Here is a 20149-nt window from a genome sequence, read left to right as displayed (position 1 = left end):
GTTTTATTTTTTAAAAAGGATGAATTTGCCTTAGAGAACTGACAGCTTATATGAATATTTTCATTTTGCTTTCAAGTAACAGGAAAAAAAACGGCATCAAACTCAAGCCCCAAGCTCCTCAGAATGCCTACTGAGAATAAATGTTATGTTTATTTGTATTTCATTTTCCTTGAACAACTGCCTTTCCCTTGGGTATTTATTAAAAGCATAAAAAGAATGAGCCAAATTCACTTCTCAATAACATCCATTCAGCATTGTTGGAGCTTGCAAAATTGCACTAGACCAACCAAGGGGAATATTTCACTCACTGTTTAGTAAATATATATAATTTTTTAATGGTTGAGAAGATGTATTGTTTAATCTTTAGAATCTCTGCCTGCCCCTGCTTATCAAAGGAGAAAAAGCAGCTGTTTGGTTGTAAATTTGTGACCTCACACAGGAATAATGTGATGTATGTGCTGGGCTGTGGTTACTGGGGGCAGTGCTACACCAGGCAATTCCCACTGATGTGTGAGGATTCCAGCACTCTCCCATCGATTCCACGGCACAAAGCAAGAGGTACATTTTCTTTCTTCTGTATGATTGACCTGCAGATTCCCATCAATGATCTTATCTGACCTACATTCTACACCTCTCAGATTGCAGCAGTGTTAGGAGGGGAATGGTTTGAAGTGAATTTGGCCACTGGGAAGTTCTGTTCTCAGTGCCAGGCTGGAGCAGCATTTTTATAGTGCATGGCAGACACATCCAGTTCTGGAGATGGATCAGGGAAATCCACAACAAAACAACAGAACAGAAGGTGCTGGTTGAGCTGTGACCAAAGCAGAGCTGGTTCACGATGCAGCCAAAGTGTGCCCAGGTGCCCACCAGGTGAGCTGGGCTGCCCAGGGCTGCTCCTCACCTGCAGCTGTGGGTGTCTCGAAGCTGACCTGAGCCCATAAACCCCAATTCCCATGACAAAAGATCCCTTCTCCCACCATCCGCATGGGTTTTGTACGGTTTGATCTTGCCTTTTTTAAGGTCATTAAGACACAGAAGCTGTGACTCCTAAACAGAGCACTGCCAAGAGCAGGGGTTAGTGCTTCTCATCCACTGCTACCCACCAAATTCCAGTTCATAGCTTTGTGAGTAGAAAAAATGATGCCTTTAAGATCGAAGCCAATGTTTTCAGGAGTCTCGTGGACTGTCTTTACTGGCAGCACAAGAACCCCCCCAAATCTAGCAGCAAGTAATGTGACCATTGCCCTTGGCAGCACCATTAAACTGGGCAGTGAACTACTTCAAATAACTGCGAGTGTTAAACATTAGTTCTGCCTTAAGTAGGTTGATTTTAACAGTCAAATGTGCACTGCAGTCTATGTGAACATTAAAAGCACCTTTCAAACTTAATTTTACAGAAATGTTAACGACCAGAACAAACTATTGAAGGCAAAGAAGAAAAGTAATTATTTCAACAGATGAAAGGAAACAGTAAATTAACACTCTTGGTTTAAAAGGGGCTCAGTAACTTATCTGCTTTAAGGAAATACCATTAACTGGAGGTACCATGGATATTTCACTTAATATGTTTATGGTTTGGGGTTTCTTTTCTCTTCTGACCTTTAAAAATGAGGTCTGAGGCGAAAGGAGAGCCGTAAATCTTAAACTGAAATACAACAAGTTCCAGAAACTGCTTTATCAAAATCATAGCAAGGGAATCGGTTCCTAAATATCAACATTACGTGTCATGTACACACACATCAAAGCCATCAACAGCAACAACCTTTATGGCCACATAAATTCTAAGAAAGCAAGAAGACAGAACCAGAATGACTCAGAAATATTCCTGACATACCACCAGTGCCTACGTACATTAAAAAAAAAAACAAAAAAAAAACAACAAAACAAAAAAAAAACCTAGGGACAGCTAAACTAATCCCATTATTACATTAAAAAATATCCAGGGAGAAATTTGTCATAGTTTAGAAAATGTTAAGCTGCTTGTTATAAATACAGAAACACACCAGTTTTTGTGCATGAGCTGTTATTCGGTGCAATTTTGAAAACTGTTTAAAAACAGTCACTGGCTTGCAAGCAAGATTTTCTTACCATATGTGTTGCAATATGGAAGCAGATTGTGGACATTTCCAAAGGAATTTCATATATATTTTTTAGAAACGTTCACAGCAAAATTTAGGTGATCATTAGGGGTTTTGGGTTTTTTTGTGGGCATGCATTTTCTACACAACAACAAAAAAATTCTGATTAAAATGTGGGGATTGAAAGCAATTTATTCTGCATAATCAATACAGCTATATATGCTTTTCCATTTTGAAATCACTCACTTGCAGACCTCAAATGATAAAATGGTTAATTATCCCCGTGACTTACACATGTCCACTTTGAAAATAACAGTCAAATTTAGGGTTTCTTCACCAAAGCTGCATTGCTGATTAAAGTGGCTTTAATCTGGGCTTTTAATTAATACTTTTTCATGAAGGACAACTTCAGTGAATATATTACATCGTACTGCACATGCATGTATCTGCAAGTGGTTATGCAGATTTCTAGGGATGCTAGATCCTAAATACACACACATACAGGACATACATGACCTAAGAGGTAAGGAAAGAACTGCATGCAGAATTTAGCGATCCTGAAGTAAATTGAGAGCCAGAAGGTCAGGAAAAACTGATGATGTAGTCTCAGCAAACACTGGCTTTGACAGGAAAGCCAATTTAAGTAGTTCCCACGCCCCACAGCACAGCTCAGCAGCCCCTTCTGTGAAAGTCTTTTGGATGCCTATTTTTAAACTGCATCATATAAAGAGTCTCTTCACTAACACCTCTGGATGATGAAGGATTATTATTTTGGGGAGACATTTTCTTGCTGAAGGTGTTTTGAAGTGGGAATAGGCACAATCTGGTTCATTCTTACACATTATTTAAATCGTGGCAGTTAATGTCACGTCAGATAAAAATAGGAGTTGAAGGAGCAAAATGGATTATTTTGTCTGATTTAAAGAAGAATGATTTAAAGAGGAATGTGTGGAAAAGTACCCATGACTTTCTGTCATGAAAGAGGTCTACTCCACAAATCAACTCTCCCTTTAACAGTCTCATTTGAGGGTAATAAAGGGGGTAATTGAAGAAACAACAGCTGCAGACAACCCTTCAAGAGAGAAGTGCAAGTTGGAAAACCTTTAACCTGCATTATCAGACCCACCCAGACACTGTCAGATCCACTGCCCAGCTCAAGCTCAGCCTGCCACTCCTGCATCCATCACCCTGTGCTGGATTGATCATGATTTGGTATTGAGATGTGATAAATACCAGCACGTTCAAGCCTTCAAACAGCAGCTTCTGAAATGCACGGTGACAGTGCTGCTGCTATAAACATATCTGCACCAATTATTAGGGTGAGAAGAATTTGTGAGCCAGCAGTCTAAAATCATAAGTTTTAGCTGCACACAGCAAGGTATACACTTATTTAAAAATAAATGTGAAATTCAGTCTTCCACAAAAGCAGCAGTGTCATGAGAAAACTCGGGCTTTAAGTTTTGTAAACGCTGCGTTTTCAATATTAGAGTGTCAGTCTTCATCCACTCTCTGACAAGGTTGTCAATCAAACAGCAATCTAGTTTTGTAAGACTTTAACCAAAGATCAAAGCAATGATACTGCTGAGTTCACATTACCTTCCCAGAGATAACTACTTGAGCACTTTCACAGCACTGCATCGATATTAACTTTGCACCGTTCCTTCCAAGCAAATAAAACAGGACAAAGTTTGACAGCCCTGCTGGCTTCTGCTCTCAGCCCTGATCCAAGCTGAATCCCAGTGCCATCCCCTCTATCCCTTACAGCTCCTCCTGGATATTGAAGGTGAGGACTGCAGGACTTGCGTTCAGTTGCACTTTCATCAATTAGAAAAGAAAATGAAATGTGCTGTCTCCTTTGAGGAACACATCAAATGTCTTTTCCTCAATAACAATAGTTGGGCAATAAAAAGATGAGTGAGCAAAACGTGGTATATCATCGTTTTGCCTTTGACTCCAGCCCAATGGCAAATGAAAGGCATCCAAAATCAATTTCCAGAAGCTAATAAATTCAGTATGTGAAAGCAGTGAAAATAAAACTTTTGCAGCCTCATCATCAAGCTGATTTGTAAGCAAATCTGGGCCCAATTCCTGCACCCTATGGCACCCATATTTTCAGTTTCATGCAGGTAATATACCATTTCTACAGAGTTTCTATTCCCAGGCTAAACAGAGAGATATATACATATATATCTTCTTCCCACAAACATACGTCCTGGTAATATCATAATAAAAATCTGAATGTGCTGTGCCCAGGAAATCGTGTCGATCCCTATCAGTTACTTCCTCCAGTATCTGTGAATGGAAGGTGAAGGCAAATTCTGCTCCAAGGGCAGAATTTGAGCACAGCTGCTTCTGTAGGTGCTATATACTTCATGCTATACATGAAACCAGGCAGTTCCACATACAGAGAGCTCAGATTTCCCTCTTTAGATGGGAAGGAATATTAGGGAATAAAGCACAGCTGCTTCCCACAGCTCCACAGGAATTCCAGGACAGGCCTCTTTATGGCAGCAGGGGCTGTGAGGGCTTTTATTTGCTTGTTAACTGCAGCACCTGTCAGATCATGCCCAGCTAAAGGTGATATTCCACAGGAATATTATGTGACCATAATCATAATTTAAAATAGTCCCTGAGCAGGGATGAGTATCTGCAGGGTATAGCTTTGGATCTTACACTGCTGAGAGCTTCCACTCACCCCAAGCAACTCTTCCATGTGACAGACTATGGATTTTATAAAATCTAAACCAACTGCAGACAGCAATATTACACTGGGTCAATTACACTTACCTAACACACTGAGAAGTCATTAAAAGTGTTAAAATTTTCTTGGGGGGGCATTTACTTAAAAAGAATAAATGAAGTAGAAAAAAAAAATAGCAAAACATCAAAACTAAAAAGGTTTCTGACCCTGAAGGCTTCTTTGTCAATATATGGATTTGTTTCCTAGAGAAAAAAAAAGAAGAAATAAAAAACCAACAAAAACAAACCGAAAACATAAAGAGAAACAAAACCTGAAGGGAGACAGGCAGGGAGGCAAGCTGGGTGCTGGAAAGAGCTTGAATTGGCAGTGAAAAATGTGGCTGGGGAGTGTGGCTGAAGAATGATGGTGCATGTGGACTGAGGATGTGTGCGAGGCTTGGAAAACAGCAGGTGGAGGAAACTGGAAGAGAATTATATTTAAAGTGGAGAAGTTAGAACTAGGTGAGAACAGTAAAGGAACCACACTCAAGAGTGTAAAATATTGCTTTGTCACTTAGTCCATATTGTGAACACGTCCAGATTTCTTCTTCCAAGTCACCAGCAATGAGAAATGCTGTTCTTTCTTTACTCTATTTCTCACCAGGGCACCATTCTCCTCGGATGCTGGCAGCTTTTGAGAGCCTAGATTGTTATTACAGGACCTGGGACAACTATTTCCTCACGCTGAAAGAAACACTCTGCTGAGGTTTTTTGTGGTTTGTTTTTTTTTTTTTTTGTTAGAAATATCAGATCATGTTTCGTCTTTCTTTACTCCAGGATTTTAGTGAGCAGTTGGAAATGAGTGACTGTGAAACCCAACTCAAATCTGGGTAACACTATAAGACCTTCTTTCTTTCATTTTTGTTGGATTTACTTTAGCTGTTCACCTCTAATGTTTACAAGCAAGAAATAATGATTTTTTAGTCTCAAACACTGTTTCTCCAGCCAAAGACTCTGAGCCCTCAGAGTCAGCTCAGCTAAGACACAATTATTCCAAAGCAGAAAGTCTGGGAGATTGCTGTTGATATTTCTGTAGTAGTGAATAAGCACAGGAGTATCTCCCCAACCTCCTGCAGACAGAGCAGGTTAGCAAGTGTGACTGCAGATGTGAAGAGCAGCTCTTGTGTGTGTAAGGGGTCCCCTGGATGCTGTGACAGTGCTGCTGTGCCCGAGCGCCCCGCTTTGCCCCTGGGGCTGACGGCAGCAGAACGCTGCTGCAGGCACGAGCACAGAGTCTGGAGTTTGGTGTTTGGTGTGGAACACAAGCGAAGCTGCGAATGTGGCGCGTCACTCTGTCCTGCCCAGCTCCCCTGTCCCACCTCTGAGACCCCACAGCCAGGACACGGGGCCGGGGTGTGCTGGGGAGAGCCCCTCTGACACACTTCACGTGCACAGAGCCCACGGACACAGAGCTGGGATTTGATGCATCCTGAACCACAGCACCGCTGCAAAGGCTCCTCTTAGACATGAACGTGGTTAAAGTGCTCTACGCTGCAAGTTTTTTGTTCACAAAACATCTTTAAACTGCTGCCGAGCACCCTGATCTGAACCAACTGCAGGGAGAGATGTTACAGAATACTGACCTCACGTGCTTACATGTCATTAAGATTTCCTGGGAATGTGGTCTTAAAAGAATAATAAAATGAAAAAAAGCCCACCAAAACACTAACACCAAAGAGATTTTTGTACAGCTTCAGTTTCAAACAGGACCTGTGAGGTGCAATCCCTTCCCAACCTCCACTCAGCACGGAGAGATTCCACACAGCTTCAAGCATGAATTACTCACACTTGGTCATTCCTGCTCATAGGATTTAAAACTCATTTTCAAAATCAAAGTTTTAAAAGCTAAACTTCTCTGCATTTCCTTTGCTCTTTTTTGATAATGCCACCCAAAAATAGTTTCTCCTAAATTCTCACGGGTCTTTCTGTAAAGACGAAAGGCACATTTATAAAAGCATATAAAAAACAGAATATACTTAAATTAAAAAATGCCTAACTGCATCCATAACTAAGTCTTCATTTAGTTAAAAATTTTTGATATTATCTCTTTATCATTTATTCTTCAAAGGAGAATAGTAATTAGAAAAGTTCTGCAAATTTGCACTAATGAAGCAGAAAAATCTACTATGAAGTAATGAATTTTATTAATTACCATGCAAGCAAATAAGTAAAAAAATGATAAAAATTTAAGTACATCTAGATTTTTTTAATGATTTTTATAGGCATTTATGTTAAATTTACAGGTTATTTCAGAGAACCACAGAATGTCTGGATTGGAAAGGACATCTTGCTTCAACATTCTGCTATGGGCAGGGACACCTTCCACTACACCAGGCTGCTCATTTCTAAGTCTTTGTAACAGCTTGAGCTGGAAAGTGGAATTTTGCCACAAATCTGAACTATTATCAAGGAATTTATACTGCCTGAACACTGAAAAAGAGAGCACACTTAAATATGCAGCAAAATTACACTGCTGAATCTAAGCAGAAACATGAAGAGTGCTAGGGTTGTGTGAAAAGGAAGACCCAAATCCCTTTTTTGCTTCCATCTTCCTTCCTTTCCCCACACTCAGCAGCTTTCCTTGCTGTGCTCAGGACATCTTTCTAAATCCAGGGGAAAAAAGGACTCCCATAAAAATGCCTTATGCCGGGATGTGTTAACACCATTACATGAAATAATTGTTCCTTGGGAGACTCTAGACAGTCAATTAACCCCCAATTCACGACTCAAGTGGCAGAGCAGACACTCCATGAATAAAGGGTAAGGGTTCAATTCTCAATTAGGATGAAATCTTTTCCTTAAGTTTCATCTTGTGGTCAATTAAATCTCTGAGCGTTGTATTAATTATTATATGAATTCTAGGCAACTTCTAATTTAAAGGTTAGTTATGGTGTACCACAACTGGACCAGAGTCCAGAGCTTAATTTTTTTCAAAAATTCTACCTTAGGGGAAAAAAATCCCCTCTTCTGAAAAAAGACAAGGAGATGTCTTTACACTGTGTTTGGTAATCTGGGATACTTTGAACACCTCCTAGATTTTTCACCAGAGGTTAAGACTTGCATGACATCACAGATCATTAGAAACCTGCTTACTGCTGCACCACGTTTTCCTATCACCAGTTCTAATAAACAGGGTTTCTAAGCAGACTTTTAAGCATTAATCTCATCTCCAATTGCTGAGTTTTATTCCTATATTGTTGGGCACAGCAGCTTGGCACAGTAGCTTACTTTTCCATCTGTTAGACATACAGAGACTATTGGTTTGTGAAGTACTTTCTTGGTCCTCTTTTTGTTAGAATAAAGTCCTGGATTTCCTCGGGGAAGCAAGGGACATATGCTATTGCTCTATGGTTTCTGAGTTACTGCAGAGATGAATTCCTCTTGGCCAGCTTTCTGTTGAATAGGTGCTGGAATCATATAAAACAGCAACTTGTGAAAAAAAACCCACAGTAAAATGGTGAGTTCGCTGGCCAAATCAGTGATCTTTTTTCAACTAATTATTTTTCTTGCTCAGAATGAAGACAGTTTGTCTTTGAAAAGACTGTCTATCATTAAAAAAGAAAAGTATGGAAAGTTTTTGAAACAACTATAACAGATGTCATAGCAGTTGAAAGTACAATTAGAAAGCACAACGCCGCAGAAATAAAACTTCAAACAAAAGCGGAAGGAGTTCTTTGTGCACATCAATAATTTAGAATGATTTAAGAACTGTTTTATGGATGCAAGTGGAGCTCTTTCTGTCTATATATAAATCGAATGTGGTCTTTATAGGCAAACAAAAAGGGGATACAATCCTTTTAAATTATTTTTAGGATAATTGTTTCCACAGCAAACATCATTATTTATCAGTTTTGAAAAGAAGCCAACTGCCAACATTTGAAATGCACAAACCTTGGCACACAACACAGAAAATGGTAATCTCCCCCCTTTTCAAAACCATTTTTGTATTTATTTTACACATTTGTCAAGTTCTTATCTCAAAGCCCATGCAGTTTACCTATTTCTATCAGAAATCATTATATTTTATTTTTAATCACCTTCCCATTGCTAATTTGGTAACGCAGGAAGGGAAACTGTTATTGCTACCAGATGCCGTTACCTTCCTGCTCACTGACATATTCCTATAAATTGATTCAACAGCCTGGAAAACAAGGTTTAATATGTATTATTATGCCTTCTGGATTTCTTCTGTTACAATCTTGTTTTTTAGATAAACAGTCTCATTTTAGCGATGCAAACATTCTAAAGCTATGCTACAGACACTTCCCATAGTAATTCCTTCAGGAGAGTACTGCAGGATGCTGCTGGTCTTTTGCCAGCAGGAATTTCTCTGTAGCTTTATTTCTATGTGTAGACTTCTAGAAATAAAGAAAACTAGGCAGTCTCATGTATAGAGAGCTGAGATTTTCCTTTTCAGATGAGGAGGAATATTAGGGAATAAATGACAGTCCTTGAGACTGCAAGTGTTCTACAGAGGAAATGGGAACAGATGTTCCTGCAAGTCATAGAAGAGAAAGCAGTTCCCCACCAAGTTCCACACTGGAATATCAGAACACACTCACTTTCACTGGAGTCAGCCAGGAGAGCCCCAGCCCAGCCACTTTGCTTCTCGTAACAGCAACAATCACAACAAAAAAATCGAGCAAAAAGAACAAAGGGCAAAATTTGAGACTTCAGTTCTGCCATTATAATTTATTAACCCCCATGATCTGTGGAGGTTGGCCCTCATTGGTAAAAAAACCCCACACTGATTCTGCCAATTTAACAACAACTCTTCCAGAAAGATAATCATACTTTGCAGATACTTGGGAGATTTGCTCTCAGTATTTCATATGACTGATGATATATGAGCTGCTAGTTGTGTAAAATTAAAGCTCCAGCCTGCTCCATACAATATTTAATAATGGGCCAAACAGGAAGTGAGGTTTAAAAAACACTCATCCTAAACAGGGTGCTGAAAAGTTATCTTGTGTATTAGAGAGAATTCTTGCTGTGAATCAGACCCTAATCTAGAAATACTTGACTCATTTTCTGATGAGTTCTCCACACCTGTGTATGGAGAGAAATTAATAATGACCATTCTTGAAACAATGGACTTGTCTCTCAGGAACTTATTAATTACCTTTCAAATATTAATGGTTTCTTTTTTTTTAAATATCAACAGATTTGTACAAAGATTTTATATAATGATATAATCCTTACCATTGTTATTACTACTGCTGGTAATATTATGCTTTCCTTGTAATAGGTCAGTTAAAATAAAATTCAGTATATACAAATATAGATGGTATACAAATATACATAAGTATAAATACAGACCTCTGGTTTTATAGAGCAATTCCAACTCTCCTTTCTGCCTAAATCTCTCCTGCCCCCAGTGCCAAAGGCAATACGACAATAATGACAATAATGTCAAAAGTCAAACAGCAGCTCTGGTGACTCCTCCTTTAATATGTGAATCTCTCCACACTTTTGCCTGGAGGGCACCATCATTACAGGCAATTTCTAGGTTTTCAAACTAACAAAAACCAAGACAACAATAACAAATACAGGCCAGTCTCCTGATCGACAGCATCTAAAAAGTCCTCAGAGGTTACAGATGTATAAATAACATGTTATTTTCTGAACAATGCTTATTTTCTGCTCTCTGTGAGTAGGCACGTGTACACACACATATTCCATTTTCTGCTCCAGCTCAGCCATCTCCCAGAGATGCTCCATCATCCAACATATTCCACATCAAAAAGGCACCTTCCACCACACCACAAGAGGCTCTCCACTGAACTGTCAGTAAAATTTGTGCAGCTCTGGATCCCCTCGCTGACAACACACTCCCAAAAAAGCCATGGGATATGTCAGCAAATTCACACAAGCCAGGTCTAACTATCAAAATATCACAGAGCAGCCCCAGTGACGAGTAAAACAGACAGACTCAAAACTGCACCATGTTTTATAGATTATAACATCTCCGAATACACCTGGAAGCAGAATTTTATTTATTAAACTGCTTGTTATAGCCTGTCATATTCTGTCAACTAGAAGAAAAATCTGCTTTGGAAACTACTTTCACAATGACTACAAAATAAAAGAAGAAAATTTAACAGTTGGTATTTTGACACCAACATGGAAAGGCCAAGCATGACCGAAGAAGTGTGCTGGGGAATTTTGTACTGGAGCAATCCCCCTTTCTAGTCTGTACTCATTCGCCTTCAATTTCAGAGTTCACAGCTGTCTCTCCTTCCATCTTTTCATCAATCCTGCTACAAGAAGGATATTCACAGCTGGGAATCTTCAGAAGGGACCCGCAAAGTTCTTCAAGTCCAACTCTTCAGTGGATGGTCCATGCAAGGATAAAACCCCCCTTAGAACCTTGGCACTATCAGCACCAGGCTGTGACAAGCTGAGCTAATCCAGCTGAAATTATATTTATTGATTTCAACTCTAGGCTCCTGCTCCTTCAGGCACAATGATGAATTTCCGAAGAACAGCTGATAGTAGGAAAAACCTACTGAGAGAACTGTCCATCCCCAGAAACAACTGTAACACAGAAATCCCATACACAGTCCAAAGCCTTGGAGTGCTGCCTTCTGCCCCAACAATCAAACATGAAATCTGATTTCCTGCAATCTGTAGTCCTGGTGGCTTCTGAGATAAGCACATGGGCCATTACCAGCTCTGCTACCAAGAATCCATGTAACTTCATCAAAGGAATTCAACACAATGTCTGACATATAATGAAGAACACATTTATTCTGGTTTCATGACTACACATCAAGAACAATCTTTTTCTACTTCCAGTCTGAGGTTAGTTCACTATTTTATGCACAGAATCCTTGAATGGTTAGGGTTAGAAGTTCACTCAGGATTTATTACTTGTTATTATCAGGAATATTCTAATGCACTAAACATTCTAAAACTCTGGAGATGAACCTTAATGTGCAGTTTTATCTCAGCCTTGCTGTCCCCAGAAGCCTCTGGGCAGCAAATCCTCCACAAAAGGAAGAGAGAGCCCTTAATTGCCATCTTAATGTGACTGTTAAACAGGAGACAGACACACTCCACAGAGCCATCCTAGATATTCAAGATCGAATTAGAAAAAAAGGCCCTGAGTACACAAAAAATGCCACACAAAACACCATCCACCAATGCTGGATTTGCTCTTGTGACAGCAGGAGCACACACTGCTGTCACAACCATGAGCTCTGCATTTCACTGATCTGGAACATCCAGCTGTGGGCAGCAGGACAAACCCTGACTCACTGGTAGGAACCCTCAGGAAAGAACTGTGTTTTATGAAATGCAGCTTCTGTGAATTTCCTGAAGGTCTTCCTCAGTCACAAACACAATTTCTAGGAGTAATTTGACTTTTTAAATCGGTGTTTTTAACCCTTTCCTCCCCTGAGTGTGCACAGCTGCACACTTGGGCACACAAATGCAGGTTTGGTGCTCAGGCAGGGGAGGCTGAGCCCTTGCTGGCACATTCCCCAAGATCCCAGATTTCATTCAGCAACCTCTCAGGACACAGATTGTCCACATCTTACTGCTCATAATGAGGACTGAAGGCAAACTATTCTTAAAGAACTCAGAGACACTGAGAATGTCACCAACTGCAGGTGCCAGGTTAATGACTTTGCACCAGAGCTAACACCAAGCAGAGAATCCAGCAGGTCAGTTTTAAGACCAGTGCCAAGGAAAATATTCCTGAGCCTAATCCAAATGCTTTGCTAGATCACTGGGTGCCAATCAACAATTTTTCTCCTCTTATACTTTTCAAATTTGATATAGTTCAGATGAATCTACATAAAACAATTCACAGTATTGGAGGAAAAGTGGGAATAACCCTGAAGAGACAACTGACTGAAGAGTATCTACCTGATTTCCCTCTTATTTGCCCATTTTATTGCACAGACTGACATGAATCCCTTACTAAAAATTTGTTTCAAAGCCTTTTCAATAAGGAAAATTTTATTATTTCACCATGTTTATACAGAGTCATAATTTGTAGTGTTTAGACAGAAACACATTAAAGTCACTGAAATCTAATAAATAAAACATATTAATAAATTATAAATCAATGCAAGAAACTGCCTTAGCCCATCTGCCAAGATAACTATGAAGTAGGTATTTTACTCATCAGAACATTCCTAAAAATAATTCTGCAAACAAAGCTCTAATACAAACTTAATGTAAAAGGTGTGACCTTGGAGTACTTCACTGGTACCTCTTGCATAACTGCCTTTATAATTATAGATCTTTTAGCAATGGTTAAGCACACAATCATAACATCATGAGTAGAGACATTTCACAAATTAAAGTTTTACCTTTATTTATTATTTATATTTTGTGAATCTAAGTGTTAATAGTTTGCCTTGGTTTTATGAGTTTGGGTTTTGTTGTTTTTTTTTTTGATTGACTGACTGACAATCATGTCTACTATTAGGCCACCATTTTAACAGTTGTCAGTACACTTGTAGGTTAAATTTAACAACAAAAAAACTCTTGTGGAAAATTCCTCCACCCAGAATAGAGCACTGTGCTTCTTATCTTTCAGTATTCTCTGAGGATAGAAAATTTAAAAATATCTCTGACTTATCCAGAGGACATTTGCACTGTGCATGTCACTCAAGGTTTTGGGAAAAAGAAACCTATAAATTAATGTACTAGTGCACCCACTGCTAATGAAACCATGCCAGGGTGTGTGATACACACACTTAGACACCAGAATGAACATGGTTTCACTACTAATTTGTGGAGTTCATGTATTGGTAAAGAAAACAGCTTTTCTTTCATTTTATCTTTACCATGCCAGTATTGCCATGTCAAACAAGCAGCACAGAGACCATGTGAGGTGCTGGCACCTACTGCTCACTTAGCACAGACACCGTGTGGATCAGCTTCGTGCTCCTTGTTCTCCTTCTCCTTCCTTCCCTTTTCCATCTGGATGCTTTCAGGTTAATTGCTGGGAAAGTTCCCTCTCTGGAGCACAGCCCCCACCAGCCTGTTGCTGTTTCAGGTGTTCTGCACCTGCTCATTCTCCTCCCTTCACATCCTGAGTAGCCCAGTCCTTTGGCAGTGATTAATTTAAACAGCATAAACCCTCTTTTCCGCTAATGAAATCCAATAAATAAATATGGTTACTCTTTCATTACTGCGGTCTCTGGCCATCTGAAAATATTTCACTCAGTGGACAGAAATGATGCAAAATTCCCCTTTTCTTGAAGCAATAAAGGGAAAGGTGTTCTTTAATAATCTGGGCAGGGAGAGCTGCCAGATGCAGAGTTTGGAGCGTGCTCAGCCCCAGAGCCTGGATTTGGGCTCTGGAGATGCAGGATGGGCTGAAGGAGGGAGCACTGCCTCCAAGCAGCTCTGGGAGTGCAGGGCAAGCCCCTTCTCAGCAGAAGTCATACTGATTTGTACTCACAGACTGCATGAACAGTGGGGAAGTCTGACAATACGGGTCATTAATGGAATTTCCTACAATATGGAAATATGGTTTGCACCCCAAACCCCATGTGAACATGCTACCCATGTCTGGATAACAACCAGCAGCACAGGCTGGGGGAAAAACCTTCCAAAAGACCAAGCTTTGGTAAAACTGTTCCCACTGAAGACATCCTGCACATTCCCACTGCTTTCACTGTGGCAAGTGCTGGGCCAGTGCCTTTTACTGCTCCAGCCTGGGTGAGGAGTTTGAAATATTTCTTGTCATGCAGTCAAACAGAATAATTGTAGCAGCATCTAAATCCAGCTGGAAGGCACGGCCAAATTCTTTTCTGGCTCATTTCACCTTCCCAATGCCAGAATTCATATGGAGGTTTCTGTAAAGCCCATACAGGGCTGTGTCAAACACAATCCTACCCCACACAATAGAGATTTTTTCCAGGATATGTACTGAAGCAGATGAATTTAAAGTGCAGTTTCTGTGAGTAATTGTGCAGGTAAAATGTGGGGCTGTGTTCCAGGGGGGATTTTGTAACTGCTTCCTTGCACTAGTGATTTCAAAATAAAGTACGGATTACTCTTGATATGGTTTTCACTCAGAAATTGATGCACAGGCAAAATGCTGGTGTAACATGCCAGAAAAAGGCATTTGCCAATAATATAGTACTGTATGTAATCCATGCAGTAAAAACAACTTTATACACACACACACACATATATATATATATATAGACCCCAAACCATGAAGACTTCCGAAGATGACTTTGTTGCCCTCTAATGTTAAATTTGACCATACTTCCTCTAAAAGGATGATGAAAGGATGCAGAGCAATTGAGATTAAATAGCATTTCTCCTTCAAAAAGCTTAAAGGTATGGCTGTAACTGGGTTCTAAACACTCTGCAATGAGACAGCCACCAATTCTGGAAATTCTGCCCCACCAACACATGCAAACAAATCATAGGAATTGCAACAACTTCATATTAACTGTCTTTTAAAGAAGCACTGCTGTGAAGCATGTTCTCCTCAGCCCTAATTACCTTGAAATTACTTTGATGAGAATAAAGTGGCACATTTTTGTCTGTTGCTGAGATCACTTAAAATAGGACATGGAAAACAAAAACACTGTATCCTAGGGGGTACTTTGTCTATAACCATTAAAGTAACTTTTATCATTTTTCTTACATTAGGATTTCACATAAATAGTACTCCTGATAAAATTTGAGTTCCCTAATTTTCAATTGTTGTATTTTAATTGTTATAGAGAGCTCAGCTTTGTGAAGTTATGTCAAGGTGTATAACAAAAAAACATGTTCAATATATGCCTTCAATAATTTCTTTGTTGTTTGAAAACTTCCAACTTACAGCAAAGCTGGCATTTTATGGCCTGCAGAGCTATAAATCATTTTTAAAATCATGATGACATTACTCAAAACAGATGTGAAAACATATGTTTGCCACAGTTGTATAAACCGCTTACTTGTCATACTTAATAAATGTTGATACTTTTATTTTAACTACATTCCTTCTTAATAACTTTGAAAATCTTTTCCATGGTGAATATATTTTGCCTTGGTAAGAGCAAATGGCAGGTTTGGAAAAACAAAGCTTGCTCTGTGTACAAATCACATGGATGTTTTCTGCAGGGCAAGGCAGCAGTGATCACACTCCTCACACTGTCCACATCTTACTCTAAAACACTCAACGTAACTGAGGTGCACCAAAATAATTATACAGGAGAAAACAGTACCAGTATTAGGAACAAAGAATCTACACAGGACTGGGACAAATCATTGAGGACTAACCCCAGTGGCTCCTACAGAAACTGCAATATAAGTCTGCCCCACTGATAAATGCAAAATCAGCTTGGAAACCTGGATAAACAAGGTTGGTGCCTTTGAAATTTCTGTATTTCATAGAAATTATCCCAGTATCAGTCCCACTATAATGTCATCAAAAGGTTCTGGTTCTGCAGCCATGGGATGACTTGAAAAATCCCACCTGCACATAACAAAAAATACAAATTTCTCATTCTCAGATTTTCTGAGAAAAACTTGACATCTGCAGACCAAGCAGAAAAGCAGAAACTTAGTTCTGTCTCTAAAATAATATTTTAAAATGTCTCATTATTTCGAAGCACTTTTTTTCTGATGCAGGTGGATTTCTGAACACTAAATTAATTCTAAAAACATCCCCTAAGTGCATGCAGAACTAACACATGTATAAAGACGTATTTCCCAGTACTTAATCAATTAAAGAAATTATGCAAAAATGTAGACTATGAAATGAATGAACCTACACAACTTTAATCTTAAGCAGAATTATGGCACACAAACTGCTAGCATCAGATCTTTATGATTTCATCCATGTTAAAAGGAATGATCACAGGAGCCTGGGAATTGGGTTCACAGGTGGTGGAGGTTTGATTATTTTCACTTTGGGGATTTCTGAATTATTTTTTCAGATTCTTAAACTGTACCTTCCTTCCTTCCTCCACCCTGAGTGACAGAACTGCTACTACCAAGAAATACATGATTTGCATCTTTGAACCCCACAGGATATTGAATTGTTTCACTGAAAAATGACTGAACATGTGGCAAGAAACCATGCACAGTTCAACAGAATTAAAATCAGCTACACTTTCAGGCTTAGATTAAATACTCGCTACGCAATTACTGCAGAAATTTAATTTTTAAATTTTAGGAGTGAAGGTATGGCTGGTAACTTTCTGTAAATGTCAACAGGAGTCAAGAGGGAAGGATTTAAGCAGGATGATCCAGACAGAAAAATATCTCAGAATAGCACAGAAGGGCTCTTTTGGGGCTCATGAGGAAAGTGCTTAAATGTCCAGAAAAACCAGTGAATAGAAAACAGCTTCAGTCTTCAAGGAGAGGTGAGTACGAAAATGCAAAATATAAGGAGGAAGTTTCCTGCCATGACTGAAGCAGTCACAGACCTCTAAGGAATAGAGCTGATTGCACAAAACCATGACACTGCTCAAGTAATTTTATATAACTCTGGAACCACTGGGCATGGAGGGCCTCCAAATTCTCTTCTGAGTAGCCCATAAAATTGCCTATGCCTGCCTTTCAGTTTTCTCTGAAAATACAAGGCAGTCACCTCAACTAAAATATAAATCAGTTTGTGCTTTCATTTATGATGATAAATATGAATATTCTCAGTGGACTTACAAGTACATTTAGCTTACGTTGCCTCTTCCTTCTGTTTCTTTTCCTTCACATCTTTTTCAACCTAAAACCTCACCATCCCCCTCAGCATGTCTTTGCAATATTTTTCCAGAATAAAGCCCTGTGAATTCACCTTTTCCAGCACCCAAGAACCTCTGCAAGGAGAACCCAGCAGAGAAAGCACTTCCCTGCCAACAGCAGAACCCCTCCAGGCTAAACATCACCTCCTCCCTTGCTGCCCCTCACTGGTCAGACAATATAAAATTATATTTTGCTCACCCAGAGCATCAGAGCACTCTGCACACACATCCCCTGAAGGCAAACAAACAATACCATGTGACTGATCAAATATTTGCTCGGAACTTCATAAATAATTGAGCCAGAAGACCTGCAAAATATTACCCTCATGCTATATAAACAGAGAGAAGCAAAGTTCTCATTGCTTACACTTCCGTGTGAGTTCACTGGATACATTATTTATTGCAATTAGGCACTTAGTTCTCTTAAATTAGTAATATAATGTCATTGCATATGCAGAAGATGAGAAAAAGGGAATAAAACACACAATAAGTGGAATTAAGTGACTGAGATGGAAAACAGTCTGTGATTTTACCTTTCTCCTTCTGTATTTTTTTTAGGCTGGTCCCAGTTTCTTGGTCAATGAGTTCTCCTTCCCTGCTGTTGGTCAGCATGGCTAGAAGAATCAGAGGGCACAGTTATAGAACACTGTCAGTAAAAAATGTTAAGAGAAAAGAAAATATTAAATTATATTTCCTCTTGGTTGATATTTTGGTATTTTAAGTCTTAGAACCAAGTAAAATATGCAGTAAAAGTTAATCTGCTCAAGTTTATTAGACATGGACACCAAGATAGAACACAAATTACTACTGATGTAATTGCGATTTCTTATGAAATGTTCAAATTAATTAACTAACTAACGGAAAAAGTACTTCACAAAAACCATTTTAGGGAAAAATACATTTAAGGATTTAAGTATTAGTAATTATCTATAAAGCAGTAAGCTTAATAAAAACCACAGATTGCCAGATCATAGCCCAAATTGATTGGTGGCAGCAAAACTCCCCCCAGCATTTTAGTGCTTAAGGGAATTCTTTACTTAACACCTGCAAGCTCAGTAAGAGCTGTGCAGTTTATGACTTCAGGATGCCTCTTTTCTTTGCTCCTATTTGATTAAAACATTTCCTTCTCTGCAATCCACCAATTGCAGACCTCACAGTCATTCCAGGGAAGACACACTTTGCAAACTTCATCACCATAATTTAGGGAGAGCTTTCTTATAATTGCAAAAGTAAAAACACTGCATTTCTGTCAATGAAAAATATTTATCCATATCTTTACAAAAGTAAGCACTAGATCTCTATATAGAGATATCAACAGTCTTTTCACTGCTGCTACGGGAATTTAAAACTTTTTTGTCCTGTGTATTTCCAGCCTTATTTTACACAGGAAAAAGATGAGGGGACTCTACTCCACAGCCTCTGCCCTGTGTGTGCACAGATTTAGGCAAAGAACTCAGGCTCTACCCACGGTGCTGGGCAGAGCCATGGTGCTGCTGCAAGGACCAGGGTCAGAACTGCAAAATCCCCCAAGCAGCTCAGCAGGTTGTGGATGGGAGGGAATTCTCCAGTGCCTCGCCCAGGCTGGAGTGCATGGCTTTTGTGGTTTCAATCTGTCTCAGCAATGCCTGCACAGGCTCCAGGCCATGAGGAGACAGCAGTGTTGACACACACTGACGTGAAGAGATGTTAATTGACTTGCCCTAGATCCCTCTTGGAAGCACCAAGAATAGGATCTAAACTTCCTCTAGACAGAATTAACTTTTAAATCGATAGTGCACAGCCTGTGAAAGCTGTGGTGGAGAGACCAAAAAAGCCAGAAAGACCTCAGCCTCGGGGTGATGAAGGAATGCGTGGGCACAAGGAGGTTTTTGGAACAAAAGAAGCCATCACATATGATCTGTGACTTTCCTCACACGCATGTGAATAAAAAGATTCCTTGCTCTTTTTCAACTGCAGGTGCCTTGAGCAGCACTTCCCTACCTAAGCAGGCCAAGGGAGCAGGCTGGAGCAGGGAAGGGCACAAGGGTGACCCCTCTGTGCAGGGGATGCTGGCACAGGAGGAACACGAGGGGCTGGGCTTTGCTGAGTGATGAACTTCATTAAAAAACCATAGGGATGAACGTTGTGGGTATTCTGCAGCAAGTCCCAACAAATAAACATTGACCTCTACAAACTTCCCTTCCCAAGCATGCCAAAGGAGCTGGTTGGGAGCAGGGAAGGGTGACCCCTCTGTGTAGGTGATACTGGCACAGGATGGGCTTTGCTGAATGATGAACTTCATTAAAAAACCTTTGGGATGAACTTTCTGGGTATTCTCTAGCAAGCCCTTCATCCCTAAAGTTTTTTAATGAACTTCATTAAAAAACCTTTGGGATGAACTTTCTGGGTATTCTGCAGCAAGTCCCAACAAATAAACATTGACCTCCACAAACTTCCCTTCCCAAGCACGCCAAAGGAGATGGCTGGAGCAGGGAAGGGTACAAGGGTGATCCCTTTGTGCAGGGGATACTGGCACAGGATGGGCTTTGCTGACTGATGAACTTCATTAAAAAACCACAGGGATGAACTTTCTGGGTATTCCACAGCAAGCCACAGCAAATAAACATGGACCTCTACAAACTTCCC

The 20149-nt window shown here is 39.7% G+C and overlaps 1 protein-coding gene across 1 annotated transcript in view; it reads right to left on the bottom strand.

Annotated features, from left to right (window-relative positions):
- The window catches only part of DACH2 (dachshund family transcription factor 2), a 246612-nt gene that overhangs the window by 25054 nt on the left and 201409 nt on the right, over positions 1-20149 (bottom strand). Inside the window, exon 7 of the mRNA XM_062502722.1 lies at positions 18058-18138. Within this exon, the coding sequence (XP_062358706.1) occupies positions 18058-18138 (81 nt within the window). The remainder of the gene's footprint in view (positions 1-18057; positions 18139-20149) is intronic.

Source organism: Cinclus cinclus, chromosome 15 (assembly GCF_963662255.1).
Source record: "Cinclus cinclus chromosome 15, bCinCin1.1, whole genome shotgun sequence".
NCBI lineage: Eukaryota > Metazoa > Chordata > Aves > Passeriformes > Cinclidae > Cinclus > Cinclus cinclus.
This window is presented reverse-complemented; position numbering and strand designations above follow the sequence as displayed.